General features: G+C 37.4%; 1 protein-coding gene across 1 annotated transcript in view; it reads right to left on the reverse strand.

The window, feature by feature from the left end:
* TRPC5 (transient receptor potential cation channel subfamily C member 5) overlaps positions 1 to 18,846 on the reverse strand; it is a 364,061-nt gene that overhangs the window by 77,791 nt on the left and 267,424 nt on the right. The window contains exons 4-5 of the mRNA XM_058154565.1: positions 12,567 to 12,903; positions 4,049 to 4,188 (exon numbers count right to left, since the gene is read on the reverse strand). Coding sequence (XP_058010548.1) covers positions 4,049 to 4,188; positions 12,567 to 12,903 — 477 coding nt within the window. The remainder of the gene's footprint in view (positions 1 to 4,048; positions 4,189 to 12,566; positions 12,904 to 18,846) is intronic.

Genomic DNA, 18,846 nt, shown 5'->3' on the forward strand with positions numbered 1-18,846 from the left:
CAACGGACTAAGTCTGTCTGTTATTAACACAGCTGCTTGCAATTACTGCAAGTTCAAGTCCCCCCAGGCCCAAGGTTGACTCAGCCTTCCATCCTTTATAAGGTAGGTAAAATGAGGACCCAGATTGTTGGGGGCAATAAGTTGACTTTGTATATAATATACAAATGGATGAAGACTACTGCTTAACATATTGTAAACCGCCTTGAGTCTTCAGAGAATGGCGGGATATAAATTCAAAAAACAACAAAAAAAAACCAAGATTCCCTGAAATGCCAAGAGCCAAATTATAAATTAAGCGCATGGAATTACAGTGAAACCCAGATCTAGATACTCGTATTAGTCACCTTTTCCTTAATTCTTCCTAATCACATGACCCCAGGATGCTACGACTATCACAAATAATATTGCTAACTGCTCAAATTTTAATCAAGTCATTTATGGAGATGCTGTGGCGGTTGTAAATGTGACGACCGGTTGTGAGTCATTTTTTTTGCTGCCATTGTAGCTTGAATAGTCACTGAACAAATGTCCCAAAAGTGCTTTTTCTAAAAAGCAACTGGAGTTTCTTGGGTTTTTTTTTCCCTTTGAAAACATTTCACTTCTTCACAGCTTCTTCAATTTCTTGGTTCAATCAGAGCTGGATATTACAAAGAACTCAGGATAATTGCTTGAACCAGAGATGGAGTTTGTTTGACAGGAAGACAGCAAGTACACAGATAGCAATCAAAAGTTGCCGCTCAAAAAAGATCATTCTCTTGTTATACAGGTGGTCTTTGACTTATGACCACAATTGAGCCCAAACTTCCTATTGCTAAGCCAGACATTTGTTAACTGAGTTTTGGCCCATTTTATGACTTTTCTTGCCATAGTTGTTAAGTAAATCTGGCTTCCCCATGACTTTGCTTGTCAGCAGGTCACAAAAGGTGTTCACAAGACCCCGAGACACTTCAACGGTCATAAGTATGAGCCAGACATTTCATATATGTCAGATGTCTGAATTTTGATCACATCACCACAGGGATGCTGCAAAGGTCATAACTGTGAAAAATTGTCATATCACATTTTTCAGTGCCGTTGTAACTACAAATGCCTACTAAATGGACTGTTGTAAGTTGAAGACTACCTGTACTTTAAACAGTTAGTTTTACAAAAAGATCCATGTATTGTTTTTAGAAAGTGTGCAAACTTTGCTTACCTTCAGGGGATTACTGAAAAGCACACTAGGTTCAGTACAGAGGAACTGTGGCTTGATTCCCAATGAGGTTTTCCAATCTTTACCTTTTATGAGTGAAGATGGTGACCTCAGAGTGCTGGTTGTATAAGCAAATAGATGACAGAAATGAAGAACTATTAATATCTACAGGGGATTCTTTTATTTAATTAAGCTGCTGATAGTGGCCAATTTAACATTTGTAAAATCATGCTTTGAAAGTCCAGTTGCCTTTTGAGGGGAAAAAAAAAACACTTTTGGGACAACCATGACCTGGTTGATAGAGAATCTCCATAGACATTCTCTGAACAAAATGTTGTAAGTCCAGGACTGTCAGTAATGGATGGGAAATAATGACTGGCTAATCCCTGCTTACTTTAGTAATAACCGCCCCCTCCCAAAGTTTTGGAATAAATTTTATAGGGAAACAAGTTTGGCATTTATTCTATTATTTTTTTGGCATCAAAGATGCTTCAATGGTGTATTTTTTTATTCACATTGCAATGTGGTCTTTATTTAATTTTATTTCTGCTAGTTTTTCTGGTCCAGCTGTTTACAGTATATTGATTGTTCTTTCACTGGCTGTTGTTCTGGGTTTCAGATATGAGTTTTATATTTTTTTATGCATTAATTGTAATTGAGAAGAAGCGTCCAAACTCTTAAATAACTAAACAGAGGAACAGCAACACAACATCTGAACTTGGTGCAAGCCAAAGACCCAACTTTAAACATCATTAATAGTCATGGTTTGTTTGAAGAACTGTTCCTAAACCAGGGTAATTCTTCTTCTTCCATGTCTAGATAAAACTTTAAACTGCCAGAATAAAGCCACCTTCTTGAATTAGTCATTGACCAAAAATAAGTCATTACTGGCAATTGTTTCTGGTATTAGCCAACATGCCAGCAGATGGGCTGGGCTTTGTGTCTCTTCACATTCACACTGGTTGCTTGTGATCTGCTAAGAGCCTCCACTTAAGCATATTGGTTTTACATTTTGGCACTCTGACTCCCAATCTATTCAGGGTTCTCCAGGTAGTATAAGGGAAATCAGATCCTTCAACCATATCCTCCTTTAATGTTAATCCTTCCTCAATGATCTCCTTCCTCCATCTCTTAATTCGGTTTTATTCTTGTATACCCTCAAGAACATATGTTGTTGCCATAAAGCTGTTCCTTGATCTGAGTCGGCAGGCTTGGACTTATTTCTGTTCAGAGGATGTCAAGGGTCATTCTCTTGCTTAGTTCTAGAAATAGGTCTGCTGCTACTTCTCTCCTGATCTTAGGTGGGGCAAACCAGGGTAAACTTAGGGTAATACCAATGAATCAAGATGCTACCCTGAAAGAAGTTAAAACTAAGAAAAGGTAGGGATTTGCATCAGAAAGAAAAGATCCAAAAGCATTTGCAGAGGTTCCCTGTAAGAACTATTTCCTTTAAGGACCACAGAAATGAATCTAGGACAGCTTGCCATAGCCAACTAAACACGGCCATCTCGCCATGGGACAACTCATCACAGACAATTCCACATAGGATAACTCAGTGCAATAAATGTTATCCACCACTGTTTCTTCGACATTATTTCCATTGACAAAAATGGAAATAATGTTAAAGAAACAGTGGTTGATAACACTTATCACATTGACTTATCCCGCATGGAATTATCCATGGTGAGTTGTCCTGCAGTGGGTTGGCTGCAGAAAAATGGCCACAGTGAGTTAGCCATGCAAGTTAGTCATGGTGCATTGTCCCATTCCTCACAGAGAGATGCAACAGAGTGGTGGATGCCGTGCACATTTACTTATCCATAATAAAACTATCCCAAAAACATTTTTCTATTCATTTTCTCTGCAAACAACTTCCATTTTTCATCTTCTTCTTTTCATTTGCCTTTGTCATGTCCCACTCCTCCGCTGACGGCCGGGTCAGGGAAATCCGAATCAGGTGTGCCTCTGCAGCTCTGCCAAAGTCCTAGCAAAGTCCTCAGGGCAGGCAGGAGACCAGAAAGTGACTTCAGCAAGATATGTTTAGACTTTGCCTGACTCAGAGACTGCCAGAAAGCAGATCCTTTATATAGGCCATGGGGTGTGGCTCCATGACTCAGCACTTATCCAGGCCTGCCCCTCCCTTCCTTCTGACGCCGCCGCCTATCAATCCTTCTGAAGCGAGGGTCACTCCAATCGGCAGCTGTTGGTAATAGACCTTCCTCAGGCTCACATGCTGTGGAGGAGGGGTCGGGGTCTAGTTGCTCCGTTTGCCTGGGCATGGAGCCTGAGCTGGGGGCTGGAGATACTTGCTCTTCTTCAGCCTGTCTGGGCATGGAGCCAGGGCTGGGGCCGGGAGATGCCCCCTCCTCAGCCTGTCTGGGCATGGAGCCAGGGCTGGGGCCGGGAGGCATGCTAGGACATTCTTCAGCGTTTGGAAGCAGATAAGCAGACCCCGGCTGTGGTGGTGAGATCGGACGAGACAACAGCCTTACAATAGATTTCTCTTTTCTTTTTGGATCTATTTGAGCTTATTTTATTGCTCTGAGTTACCACTCAGTGCTGTCCCTGTTTTCTGCTATGCTTCCCTTGGGAAACGGGGGAAACTAAGCAAACAGCAGAACACTTGAGAGATGACTGCACAATGAAAGGCAACACACTTACATACATCACATGCATGCACACACACACCCATCTAAGAGCAAAGTTAAATGCCAGTGTGCTTAGGATTTTGCAGAAATTTCCTTCTGGCTTTTTGGAGGAGAATAAGAACGCCAAAGCAATTTCCTTGTCATTTAATGGAAGAATTATAAAAACGTAACGCAGACGAAATCTACGCACTGCTCTCATTTACAGTACCTTGACATAAGCAACAATTTTCAGAGAAATGGTGGCTAAATAGAGAGAGTTCATCGCAAAATCCATCAAGTTCCACCAGTCGTGCACGTATTCGTTAAAGCCGCCATCCCACATTTCTTTGATTTCTCCCCAAATAAAACCTGTAAGGGGAGGGAGGGTGAAAAGACAACTTTCAAATCTCTTGAGCCACTGTTACTGGGTGCATAACAGAACACATTGGAAAAGTTAATTAAAACATAACAGCAGGGAAATACCAGTTATTTTTATTAATTTATTTCTTTTATCAACAAGAATAAAACAGATAAACAGAAAATGAACATCCAATACTAACAATGAGAAAAAAATTTTCTTGTGCACAGAAAAGAAAAAAACCCCAAATGACAAATTTATCTAACATTGAACATTAAAAAACCCACCCTGGCTGGATGCTGAAAAGTAAATAAACAAATAAATAAGCCCAGATAGTTCTCCCCCCACCTTACATAATGGGTCAACAAAGAGTTATAAGCTTTCCCATTCTTATTTAACAAAAATATTATATTAAATAAATATTCCAGATGAGTAAGTCTGTCTAATAATACATCTGTTATTATATTTAACGCGTAGAAAGTCCACAAACAGCTTCCAATCCCTTATAAAGTTGTCTAGTCCATTGTCTCTAATCAAGGCAGTTAATTTTGCCTAATTTCTCTCCTAATTCAGTCAATTTTAAAATCCACTCTAAAATCCTTAAAATACGTTCTGTTTTTCCCTGTGACTTATGATCATTTTTTACACTTTCAGCCGATGCAGTGCTCCCCTGAGTCCTTCGGGAGAAGGGCGGTATAAAAATTGAATAAAATATAATATATAAATATATAAAATATAAATATATGATCAGAATTCAGACGTTTGGCAACTGATTCATATTTATGATAGCTGCAGTCTCCCAGAGTAATGTGATTCTTTTTTTTTTGACAAGCAAAATCATTGGGGAAGTCAGAGTCACTTAACAAGCATGTTACTAACTTAATCACTGCAGCGATTCATTTAACAAATGTGCCACGAAAGGTCATGACACGGAGCAAAGCTCACTTAGCAAAAGATGTTTTGGCTCAATTGTAGTCGTAAGTTGAAGACTATCTGTATTAAGATCTGCTAGCCATGCAGTAATTGAAAACTTTTTAGTCTGGGAAGGCTGACTTCTAAAACTGAGTTTCATCCCTACCGTGGATTTTGTGTGGCTAAGGGCTAGGGTTAGAATATAAAATTATAATATAATATAATATAATGAATAGAATAGAATAGAATAGAATAGAATAGAATAGAATAGAATAGAATAGAATAGAATAGAATAGAATAGAATAGAATATATAATGGAATGCAATGGAATGGAATGGAATGGAATGGAATGGAATGGAATAGAATAGAATAGAATAGAATAGAATAGAATAGAATAGAATAGAATAGAATAGAATAGATGGAAGGGACCTTGTAATCATCTAGTCCAACCCCCTGCTCAAGCAGAAGACCCTATATCATTTCTGACGGATGGCTGTCCCGTCTCTTCTTGAAAGCTTCCAGTGCCAAAACACCCACAACTTCTGAAGGCAAGTTGTTCCATTGGTTGATTATTCTCACTGTCAGAAAATTTCTCCTTATTTCTAAATTGAATCTCTCCTTGATCAGTTTCCATCTATTGTTCATTGTTCCATCTATTGTTCATGGTCTTCAGGTGCTTTGGAAAATAGGTTGACCCCCTCCTCTCTGTGACAGCCCCACAGTGCCACACACTGCTGGCTCATATTTAATTGGTTGTCCACTAAGACTTTAAGATTCCTCTCACAGTTACTGCTATTAAGCCAGGTTTCACCCAATCTATATGTATACTTTTGGTTTTTCTTGCCTAAGTGTAATTCGTCAGTTTTCTCCACATTGAATTTCATTTTTTTAGATAGGGCCCAGTGTTCAAGTCTGTTAAGATCCATCTGAATCTTGAGCCTATCATCTAGCAAATTTGCTGTGTAATTATTTTTACTTCTGTAATTGCTACAATTTTTATCTTGAATCACTCTGACTAGTTTAATGATTGCAATTGTTTGGACTGCTTTTTTATTCTTTTTAAAAAATTACTATTTGTTACTGTTAATTTTTTTCCTTAATTTTATATGCACAGGTCTCCAAGAAGAATTAGACTGAAAAGGAACAGAAGAATGGACAAAATACAGAAGAAATTGGAATAATATGGGTACAGGCTCTCCATACCATCTCCACCCATTTCTAACCACTGATCAACTCTGCCAGTTGGAGACACAATACTCATTCGCTTGTATTTCATCACTGTCTCATTAGGTAAAGGTAAAGGTAAAGGTAAAGGTTCCCCTCGCCCATATGTGCTAGTTGTTGCCAACTCTAGGGGGTGATGCTCATCTCCGTTTCAAAGCCGAAGAGCCAGTGCTGCCCGAAGACGTCTCCATGGTCATGTGGCTGGCATGACTCAACGCCAAAGGCGCACAGAACATTGTTACCTTCCCACCAAAGGTGGTCCCTATTTTTTCTACTTGCATTTTTAGGTGCTTTTGAAACTGCTAGGTTGGCAGAAGCTGGGACAAATAACGGGAGTGGCAGCACTAGGGATTCGAACCACTGAGCTGCCGACCTTTCGATCGACAAGCTCAACGTCCTAGCCCCTGAGCCACCGTGTCCTCTCATTAGGGCTGCACAAATATTTATTAGTTTCAGGCTAAAAAGTTTCAGTCAAAATTCAGAGGATTCCTGGCTAATGCCACATAAGGATAGGATCTGCTTTATATCCCTAACCTGATTTCCTTTTCAATTGATGAAAGATAATTGACCTTTATTAGCAAAGAAAAAAAAAATCAGTGAAATGTTCATGGATGGGAGGTGCTGCTTAGCACCTGTTTAATGATGAGATGGTCTGGACCTGCAGCTTTTCCAACAGAGAAATGAGAGCAGTCTGGGTGATTCAGAAAAAAAAGAAACATTAATAATAATAGCAATCACTAACAGTAGCCTTCTACATTAAAATGTGTGGTTGCATTCTCAATTCCTTTCTTCTATTTCTGTCTCTTTGGAATTTCATTTGAAAGACTGGCTTTATGCTGCCAGAAGCAGTCTCTTCTAACCTTATGAATAGAGGAGAATTTTTGGAGTTCAGGGTTGAATTCTGGGGTGCTCTTAACTTGGTTGTTTTCTTTAAAACATTTCACCATCCAACTAGATAACATCATCAGTGCTAGAACAGAGTAGGATGGAGGAGGAGGAGAGGAAAAGGAGAAGGAGAAGAACTGTGGGGGTTTTGGTGTTCTCTAAGCTTAGTTGTTTCTTGAAGGTGTTTTATTACCTGACTAGATAACATCATCAGGGCTAGAAAGGAGGAGGCCAGGGAGGTTTGTGGAGAGGAGGAAGAGGAGGACCGTGGTAGTTTTCTTTCATTACCCAACAAAGTAATATCACCAGAGTCATCTATTTGCGTAATGAAGGGAATGCTAGGAAACAACCAAGTACAGAGACCACCAAGGACCCCAGTACATTTTCCTTGCTATCCGCAGTTCCTTGGCTGCACAATTAAGATGGTAGTGGATCTTTTGAGGTAGAAACCCATGAGTTATGGTTACAGTAAAAAAATCAGAATTGTTACTATAGTTACTGTCCTGCTATCAGCAGAGAAAGTGCTAGTATCTTATATGAATTCTTTTTCATCAATGGGAACTATTTTGTAAAAAAAATTCCTCCCTCCAATTAACTGTTTTGCAAGGAATTGTACTCTAATTGTATTCTAACTCTCCAGGGTTATCAGAAATCTCAGGATATTATTACTACTTATGGGAGACCAACTATTAAGAAGGGACAGGACAACCGTTTGTCTAAAACGGTTTAGGGTCTCCTGCTTGAGCAGTGGGTTGGACTAGAAGACCTCCAAGGTCCCTTTCAACTCTGTTATTCTGTTCAGTTCTAAAAAGAGTTTTGAAAAAGAGACTGGAACTGTGAGATTATCATCATCAACATCACCGTGAATGCTGCCTTATTTCCAATGTAGATACAGATAGAGATTTCTTCTTCTCAAAAGCAGAAAAAAGATGTGAAAACTGAGTTGGAAACATATTGAATAAAGATTGTTGGCAAGCGTGCATCAACTTTATTTTACCCAAGTTCCATTTCAAAGCTACAATTTGAAGAATCCATTCAGTCTCTGATTCATTTTTAAGAGCTGTCAAAGTGAGGAACTACAGTTCATAATTTCATTCCATTTCCTTATTTAGAATCCCCTCACATATCCACTCTAAACTTCTCATTCTTTTTTACAAAAATAGATTCTATGAAAGTAAATCAAAAGGAAAAGGAATCATATTATTAGTTTAAATATAACCAGAGGCTGTAAAAAAAGAGAATATTCTTCAGTTCAGAAGGAATCTTTGCCATCATTCAGGGTTGTCTTTATAGAGACACAAAGTCAAATTAATTGGCTAAGATACCATGTTCTATATTGCATTCTGGTTCTGGCAGTTCATGCCAACTCTTTAAACAACCAAGATATGGATTGATGTTTCTAATATGGATTGGGATTTTTTAACTATATTTTTTTATTTCTAGTTACACTTTTAACCATATATTTTAACTATATTTGCAATACAGGTAGACCTTGACCTCCGATCATAACTGAGCCCAAAATTTATGTTGCTAAGTGAGACAGTTGTTAAGTGAATTTTGCCTCTTTTTACGACTTTTCTTACCACAGTTGTTAAGTGAATCACTGTTGTTCTTAAGTTAGTAACACGGTTAAGTGAATCTGGCTTCCCCATTGACTTTGCTTGTCAGAAAGTCACAAAAGGGGATCACATGACCTGGCGACTCTGCAACTGTGAGTCAGTTGCCAAACGGCTGAATTTTGATCACGTGAACATGGGGATTCTGCAAGGATCGTAAGTATGAAAAATAATCATAAGTTGTTTTTTTTTCAGTATTGTTGTAACTTTGAACAGTCACTAAACAAACTGTTGTAAGTCAAGAACCACTTGTATTTTATCTTATTAAATATTTATGTTTTATTATCTTTGTAAGCCACAGAGTCACTGAGAGTGAATTAGGTGGCCATATAAATTTTCTTAAATAAATAAAATTTATTTTTGATGCTATTTTACAATTATTTTAATGAAAGGTTCAGAAATACACTAAAATTAGAGGGAAATACTGTGACGTCACCATCTGCCAATTTGACTTTCAGCTGGCTTTGATGACGCTACAAGCCAAAGGCAAAAACTATAAATATAAGTATAAATGAAAATATAATTGTGTGAGTTGATGACAGAGCAATGAATAAGAGCTACATGGCAAAACAAAATGGCATAATTATCATAACGGTAACAATTTCTATCCCCACCATTTCATACCAAAATATGACAGTAGAAATCAACTCAGCATTTTAAGCTTATTTGGCAGCCGATTATTGGATGATCTAAAGAATCAGGTTGGTTGTCTTTTTCAAGAGGCAACTGGATTGTCTTTGTTTTTCTTGAAGATGCTTCATTTCTCATCCAAGAAGCTTCTTCAGTTCTGACTGACTTCCATTCTCCACCATTCATTCTCCACCATTCAGTCAGAACTGAAGAAGCTCTTTGGATGAGAAGCGAAACATCTTCAAGGTAAAACCAAGAAAGTCCAGTTGCCTCTTGAAAAGCACCTTTGGGATAACCATGACCTGGATGAGTGAGAATTTAGACGTTGGTGATAACCTGATGGCATACAATCAATCAATCAACCAATCAACTTAGCCACTCTATGGTGCTTTTAAGTTATCTGTGGTTACATTCACCTCTTTGCATCCAAGAATATGCCCTGAAATATGCCAAATTGGAATTACTGGGATCCACATCTCAGTTACAAGTTTGCTTAAGTTAACTGCAATGCAGCTTGAGTTGTGGGTTATGTAATATTACTTGACTTTGTGTAGCATAGGATTTATGACTCTGAGCTATATAGCAGAAACCACCAGATTTCCACTTCCTTTGTACTATGGATTCACAGATCTGAGGAGGTTCATCAAACATGAATTAGGAAGGCATGGATGAAATCTACAACTGTTCACCTCCTTCCCTTGCAGTTCTTTGATTGTGTGTTAATTTCCCGTATGATCCTTTGAACTGCAGTAAGTTGAAGCATTCTATTATATTAGAAAGGCATCACTTTGACTTTATATCCAGAGGGAAGAAAAGTCAAATTCTTGAGCTGAGATAGATTGCTATGGATTTTGTAACAGATCTCTGGAGTTCTCTAGGGAGGAATATGAAAGGGATTTGCTGCTGTATCCCAGGGTATTTTTTTCTCCCAACTTCCTTGCTAACTTACAATTCAAGGATTTCTTGATAGTCTCCAATTCCTCTACTAACCAAATCGAATCCTGTTTAAATCTGTGATGATTTTCTGGGTTCTTTTATCTAACCATGCAACATCAAGAGAGTGTACATAATGCCAAGAAATAAGCCAAATCAGAACAAACGGTTTGTGACATATATATATGTTGTCAATTTGTTGGGAAATTGTGATTTTGGTTTTATTTTTGTTTATCACTCAGAGTCACATTCTACAAGTTGGTCAAATCCCTTACTTATTGAGACTTCGACTCAACCCATCCAAGACGGAGTGGCTGTGGATGCCGGCGTCCCGGTACAGTCAGCTAGTTCCGTCGCTGGCTGTGGGGGGGCGAGTCACTGGCCCCCAGGGAGTTGGTTCGCAGCTTAGGCGTTCTCCTGGATGCATGGCTGTTGTTGGAAGAACACTTGACGGCCGTTGCCAGGGAAGCTTTTATCAGGTTCGCCTGATCCGCCAACTGCGTCCCTTCCTGGACCGGGATTCGTTATGCACGGTCACTCATGCCCTCGTTACCTCCTGCCTGGATTACTGCAATGCTCTCTACATGGGGCTCCCCTTGAAGAGCACCGGGAGACTTCAACTGGTACAGAATGCGGCTGTGCGGGGGATAGAGGGAGCGTCTCGGAGCTTCCATATAACACCTCTCCTACGCAAGCTGCACTGGTTGCCGGTGGTCTTCCGCGTGCAATTCAAGATGTTGGTGATCACCTTTAAAGCGCTCCATGGCATAGGACCAGGTTACTTACGGGACCACCTACTGCCGCCAATAGCCTCCCATCGACCTGTGTGCTCCCACAGGGAGGGTCTCTTCGGGGTGCCGTCAGCTAAACAATGTCGGCTGGCGGCCCCCAGGGGGAGAGTCTTCTCTGTTGGGGCACCTACCCTATGGAACGAACTGCCCCTGGGGCTATGCCTTCTTCCCGACCTCCGGGCCTTTAAGCGCGAGCTCAAGACTTTTTTGTTTCAACGAGCAGGGTTGGCCTAAGAGTAATTTTTAATTGAGTGGTTTTATTTCTTGTTATTTTAATATTCAGCCTTATGGTTTCAGATTTTTAAATTTCAAATATTGTGTTTTAATTTTTGTATATGTCTTTTTAACTTGCCTGTAAACCGCCCTGAGTCTTCGGAGAAGGGCGGTATAGAAATGTAAATAATAAATAAATAAATTAATTAATTAATTAATTTAGCCAATTAAATGTATATATTTACTGAACATTTGTTCATGTATAGTATTTCATTCACATGTCATGAACAAGAAGAATATTCTACAGAGATGAGGAATCAGTCATCCTTTACATGTTATTTGATCTTCAGCTCAGTGAAGCTTCAGTCAACATGAACATTACTGATAATACTTGTAATCCAGCATTGAAAACATTTCAGGTCCCTCCCTTTAATGTAAAGTTAAACTGCAAGATAAGATATAGTAAAACATACTAATTTTTCTGTAAGATTCCTGGATGGATATTACTATATATAATATCTTCCTTCACCATCTTAATCCTTCTAATTCAATCAAGAGTCCTGTAAATCAGATCCAAGGATATCTAAGTAAATTGTCTTGTTTCTGTTTCACACATTAATCTGTCCAAAAAGCCTAAATAACTATAGTCATTGTCTCTTGATAAAGATATAGTCATTCTAATTGTCCTTCCTACCTCTACATCTGTTTCCACAACTGAAGTTTGCATTATACTATTAAGGATGGTATGGTACGGGATTCTCAAAGGTGCTTTTTCAAGTGGCAAATGGACTTTCTTTGGACTTTTAGTTCTTCAAAACTGAAGAAGACTCTTGGATGAGGTTCAAAATGTCTTCAAGGAAAAACAAAGAAGGTCTGGTTACCTCTTGAAAAAGTACTTTTGGGACAACCATGATCTGGATGACTGACACTCTCCATAGACAATGGAATGGGATGGGATGTTCTTTCCACTGGTTTCAAAATTGCAACAGAGAAGTTGCAATTTTGGTTAAGGTTAAAGGTTAAATGTGGAGAAGGAGGTAGCCTTTTTCCCATAGAAGAGACAGCAGCTGTTGGTTCTGACATTGTCTTATTGGCCAAATTTATTTGCATGGAACAAAACAGCATTCCCATCAAAATTAATCTATAAGCACTTTTCGTTAACCCTTCATGCCTTCATTGATTTACCTAAAACCCATGGGAGGATCATCCATTCCACCACTGTAGGAGGAGGTCCTTGCATGTGTAGATCTGTCCTGACAATGTGCTGGGATGCGAGCAGTAGCATGAAGAGGAAGGTAAGGTAAGAGCCTGTGTGGCAGATAAACTTGATAAATGGCTTTTTAATGAACAGACCCAGCCTGCTCTTGGGTGCCATCAAATAAGCCACAGAAAGCACTGGAAACAGCAGTCCAATAGTGACACAGGTCAAAAGCTTGACTGCCCAATGCTTTCGCCGCCATCCGGGAAAGCCGTCATACCAAAGCGTTGCTAGTAGTTGCTGGCAGTTGGGCTGAGCAACAAACTGGAGAGAGAGAGAGAGAGAGGGAGGGAGGGAGGAAGAGAGAGAGAGAGAGAGAGAGAGAGAGAAGGGGAGAAAAAAAAAGAAAAGGTGGATAAGAGTACAGTTGCAACAAGTGAGAGCCATGACAATTGGAAGAACAAAATAAGGGATTTGCTGTATTTATGCTGGGGGAGGAGGAAGGGGGTTAATCTATGGTCCAAGAGAACTATGGCACACTCAACCTGTTTTGCAGCCTCCAGCCTGCACCTATTTATTTATTTAGCATAAGGGTAGGGAACAATGGCCCCTTTATGAACTAGGGACTTCAACTCCCAGAATTCCTGAGCCAGACAGGTCCACAGGTCATAAAGGAGCTGTCTTCCCCATTCCTGATTTAGTGTATGGCATATCATACATGAACTAGCAATATGTATAGTAACATTTCACTCTAGATTAGTAAAACACAATAAAATATAAATGTTAGAAAGATCTATACTCAAATACCAATGCCTAGGCCATATAACTATTGATGCACAGCATAGTTTATATTAAAAGAAATCAGCTATTGGACTGGTATACGCCCTCAGTTTACAGCTGGTCAGGACCCTGCAGTCACACCAAGGGGAGAACATTATGCCCTGTTTATACAGATCCTAGCAGATGCCGTGTGAAGTGCAAATCCTATTCAGGATTGTCCATTGCTGGCGTGGCAGTTCAAAGCCTGGCACCTTTTAGCAGCACTCTTCTTTTTGGATGCAGAGAAAGCTTTCGATAGATTGGATTGGCAGTTTTTATTTAAAGTAATGGAAAAAATGCAATTTGGGGACTATTTCATCCAAACAATTATGGCTATATATCGAAAGCAAACAGCACAAATAATAGTAAATGGTGGATTAACAGAGACTTTTAAGATTGAGAAAGGGACTAGACAAGGATGTCCTTTGTCACCGTTATTATTTATTTTAACTTTGGAAATATTATTGAGTAATATACGTGGTTCAGATCGAATAACAGGAATTAGAATTAAAAATCAAGATTATAAATTAAGAGCGTTTGCAGATGACCTGATTGTTACTTTATCTCAACCAATACATTCAGCTATATATTTAAAGGAGACAATTGATCAGTATAGTAAGGTATCTGGGTTTAAAGTGAACCAACAGAAGACAAAAATGATAATTAAAAATGTGAATATACATCAAAAAGAAGAATTAGAAAGAATAACTGGATTTGAAGTAGTAAAAAAGGTTAAATATCTAGGAGTATATATTACTGCATCGAATGTGAAATTATATAAAAATAACTATGAGGTACTGTGGCGGAAAATAATTAAAGAAATGGAGAATTGGAAGAAATTACAATTATCATTGTTGGGAAGAGTGGCAGCTATAAAAATGAATGTTCTGCCTAGATTTTTATTTTTGTTTCAAATGATACCAATATTGAAGAAAGAAGCAAACTTACAGGAATGGCAAAAAGGGATTAGTAAATTTGTGTGGAAGGGTAAAAAACCGAGAATAAAGTTAAAAATAATGCAAGATGTTAGGGAAAGAGGGGGTTTAAAAATGCCTAATTTGAAATTGTATTATGAAACAGTCGCCTTATCTTTAATTTCTGATTGGATTAATTTAACAGAGGAAAGGGTTTTGAATATAGAAGGTTATGGTTTGTTATATGGTTGGCATGAATATGTATTATATGACAAGAAAATTGATAAGACATTTAAGAATAATATGGTTAGAAGTGCTTTGTTGAGGGTTTGGAAAAAATACCAATATTTATTATTTATTTATTTATTTATTTTATTAAATTTTTATACCGCCCTTCTCCCGAAGGACTCAGGGCGGTGTACAGCCGAAATAAAATACAGAGTATATACAATTAAAAGAAATTAAAATAAACTATTACTAAATGGCCGGTAATTAAAAGATTTAAAAATTTAAAATATTACTAAAACCCCAATTTAAAAACCACTATTTATGCCATCTATAAGTTAGATGGTAAGATATCAATATGGGCAATCCCCAGACATATGATAGAGAATATAAATATATTTCAAAAAGTGGAGTTTATTACTTATAAAGAGCTTTTGATAATGGAGAAGGGGGAATTACAATTAAAATCTAGGGAAAAATTGAGGGAAGAAGGGAGGAATTATACATGGTTACAGTATGGACAACTGCAAACTAGATGGAAAATAGATCAGAAAATTGGTATTAGGCAAAGTGATGATAACTTGGTAAAACAAATAAAAGACCAAGGTCAAGAGCATATAAAGAGATTATATAATGTATTGGTAGAAACTGATTCAGAAACAGAGTTGGTTAAAGATTGTATGGTAAGATAGGCACAAAATTTCCAACAACCAATAATGCTAGACACATGGGAAAAAATTTGGGTGAGGAATGTTAAATTTACACAAACACAAAATCTAAGAGAAAACTTTTATAAAATGTTTTATAGGTGGCTTTAGATCCGAAAAAATTGCCGTGTATGTATCCAAATGTGAAAGCAAAATGTTGGAGATGTGATTGTGAGGATGCTACTTATTATCATATATGGTGAACCTGTAAAAAAGTTAAAGCTTTTTGGATTAAAATATGGTGGATCATGCAGAACATTTTGAAAAAGAAGATTAAGTTTACTCCACAGTTTTTTTTATTAGGAATAATTTCAGACTGTACAGTTATAGAGACTAAATTGATTTTGAACTTAATAACTGCTGCGAGATTATTGATTGCACAATATTGGAAGAAAGAAGACTTACTTACAATTGGAGAATGGACTAGTAAAGTATCCAATTTAGCAGAATGGCAAAAATTTCTGCCTTCTTGAAAGACTATACACAAGAAAAATATAGTTTGGAATGGAGAAAGTGGATTGATTACATTCAAAATAAGTATCAGATTAAAAAATACCAATTAGCTTTAGAGTGAAGCTAGGATTTGTTTTGTATTAGTAAGTTTAAGAAAGAAGGAAATTGATAGTGGGCAGGTGTGAAAGGACTGAGGATTATGTTTTATGTTATATTTTAGATTATGTTTGTTAGATATAATACCCTGTATTTTGTTCTGGGAAATCTTGGGGGGGGAGGGGAAAGGGTGGTGGTGGAAGGGGGAAGATTATAAATTGATTGATTGCCAATGTACACGAATAATTGAAGAATTAATTAAGTTGGAATGGTGCAAAGTTGGGCCTGCTCAGCAACCACTCCACAAAGGAAAGGGTAGGGAGAGAGGAGAAGAGAGAAGGAAGAAAGTAGGTAGATAGGTAGTAGGGGGAGAAGAAGGAGGGGAAGTGAGTGGGTTAGAAAGGATGGAAGTGAGAAGTGGGAAGGAGAGGAAGTAGGAAAGTGAGGTGGAGGAAGGTGGAGAAAGTAAAAGAAGGTAGAGAAGGGTAGAAAGGTTGAAGGAAGGGAGTGGCAACTGGGCAGGTCCGATTGAGCATAATTTATGGGGAGGAATAAATGGTGGATAATTGAATGTATTGTACACTGGTTAAATTGTTGGAAATATTATGGAAAAATTAAAAAAAATGGAAAAAAAGCCGGGCACCTTTTTTTGTGGGGTCATTTATATGTCTTCCTACGTCTGGGTATTCAGCAACCCATTTGGCTTTCCAGATTTCCCCTGGATCTTTTCCACTACCCATCACAAAAATTTTGTGGCAAAAAATTACAAGATCCATGATGCTTCAGCTAACCTTAGAACATCCCAGGTGCTGTCAGGTGTGCTCCATTCAAAACTCAAGACAGAAAAACCCCAATTCCATGTTTGTAGAGAAAGGTACTTTTTTTTTTTATAAATAATTTTTATTTCCATTTTGCAACATCATATTTATGTACAAACTATTATCCATCATTAATCATTAAATTTTTATTTATTACTGATTCAGGCCTGCCCGATTGCCACTTCCTTTCTTCACAACCTCCCTCTCTACCCTCTACTACTTTCCCATCCATCCTCATCTCCTTCACTTTACTACTTCCTCTCCTCCTTCTCCACTCCTCCCTTCTTCCACCCTATCTAACCTTCTTATTCCCCTCCTCCTTCTGTACTCATTCCTACCTACTTTCTTCCCTCCTTCTACTCCTCTCTCCTTTTCTTCCTGAAATGGCAGTCGAGCATCCCCAATATCATTTAAATTTTAATTTCATATCTTCAAAATTACTGTACATTAATAATCAATCCATGTATCATTTCCCCTTCCCCCCTCCCCTTCCCCCAGACTTCCCAGAGCAAATACCGGGTATTATGACCAACAATCACAAACTAAAGTATACAAAATATACATAACCTCCCACCTTTAAAAATTTAAAACTTTAGATCCCCTCACAATAAAAATAAAAAGATAGGAAAGAATAATAAAAAAAGAAGAAAAGAAGCAATACCAACTTCACATATTACTTCTTCTTACAGTCCATTTTTAAAATTAAGCCATCTTCTCAAATTCAATTTTCCCCCCCACTTGTATATTCCTTCAGATTTCATAAATCCATTTCTCAAATTACTGTCCATCTTCTCGAACTCAAATTTTTATCACTTATATATTTCTTCAATTGCCATAACATTTAATGTCCGTTCTTCTTACAGTCCATTTTAAAAATTAGTCCATCTTCTAAAGTTCAATTTTTTTTCAGCCATTTGTATATTCCTTCAAATTTCATAAGTCCATTTCTTAATTTACAATCCAGCTTCTCAAATTCAAATTTTCATCACTTATATATTTCTTCAATTGTCATAAAATTTAATATCCAATCTTCCAATACTACTCCATCAATCAAATATCATTTCGAATAAAATCTCTCAAATATAGTATTTCCAGCTTAACTTCGTAACTTTTACTGTCTATAAACGTCATTTAAAACAAATAATCATTTAAACTACATCCACAATATAACAGTAAGCAGTTAAAATCATTACATCCACATTATCTAAATTCATAAATTTCACTTTCCATCCTTCATAATTGAACAATATCATCCCATAAATTTATACCATACGAATAGCAAATAACAAAAATCCTATAATTTATATCCTAAACAAATCAATTCCAAAAATTAACCATAATCATCATATTCACATCTTAAACATTCCTCCCCTCTCCCATTCTATTTTCCATCATTTCCAAACCAATTAACTTAGCATCTAACAACAAAGGATTCCCACTCTTTAAAACATTAATATAAAAATGTCTCGCTTTCATAACTGAATTAAGAAAATACTTTCTGCCTCTAAAATTCACTGACAAACCCATTGGGACTTCCCATCTAAAATATATCAGATGTTTCTTAAACTCATCCACTAAAAAAGCAAATTCTCTTCTCTTTCTTAACATTTTAGGAGGAATTTCCTTCATCATTTTTATATCTTGTCCCAATATTTGGAATTTATTTTTATAAAAGGCTTGCAAAATTTCATACCTAACCTTTTTAGTTGTAAAATAAATAACCACATCCCTCGGTACTCTATTTTGTCTTGCCCACCAAGAATTAACACGATAAATTCTTTCAATATTAGTCTCAAAATCTTCCAGCTCCACACCCTTTATCTGAGCAAAGGCTTGCATAAAAATCTCCTTTAAATTTTCCTTCCTATTTTGTTTCAACCCCCTCACCCTTATAGCATATTCCATTAATCTATATTGTAATATTACTCTTTCTTCATTTGCCCTATCTACTTTTGCCTGTATATCTTCCATCTTATTATCTAAGTTCCAATTGTTTTGATTTTTTTGAGTTTCTTCTATTTTCCTTTGCAACTCTAAATTAGCTTTATTAATTTCTGCAAGATCATCCTCCATCTGAAAACAAGAGCTCAATATTTGCGCAATTGCATCCTTTACCATTTTCATTTCCCTCTTCTGCTCTTCCACCACTTCCTTAAAAATCCAACATCTCTTTCTCTATTTCATCAAATTTTTGATCTATTTCTAAAAAATGACTCTCCAAAAACTCCTGTAAAG

This window comes from Ahaetulla prasina, chromosome 11, assembly GCF_028640845.1.
Source record: "Ahaetulla prasina isolate Xishuangbanna chromosome 11, ASM2864084v1, whole genome shotgun sequence".
NCBI lineage: Eukaryota > Metazoa > Chordata > Lepidosauria > Squamata > Colubridae > Ahaetulla > Ahaetulla prasina.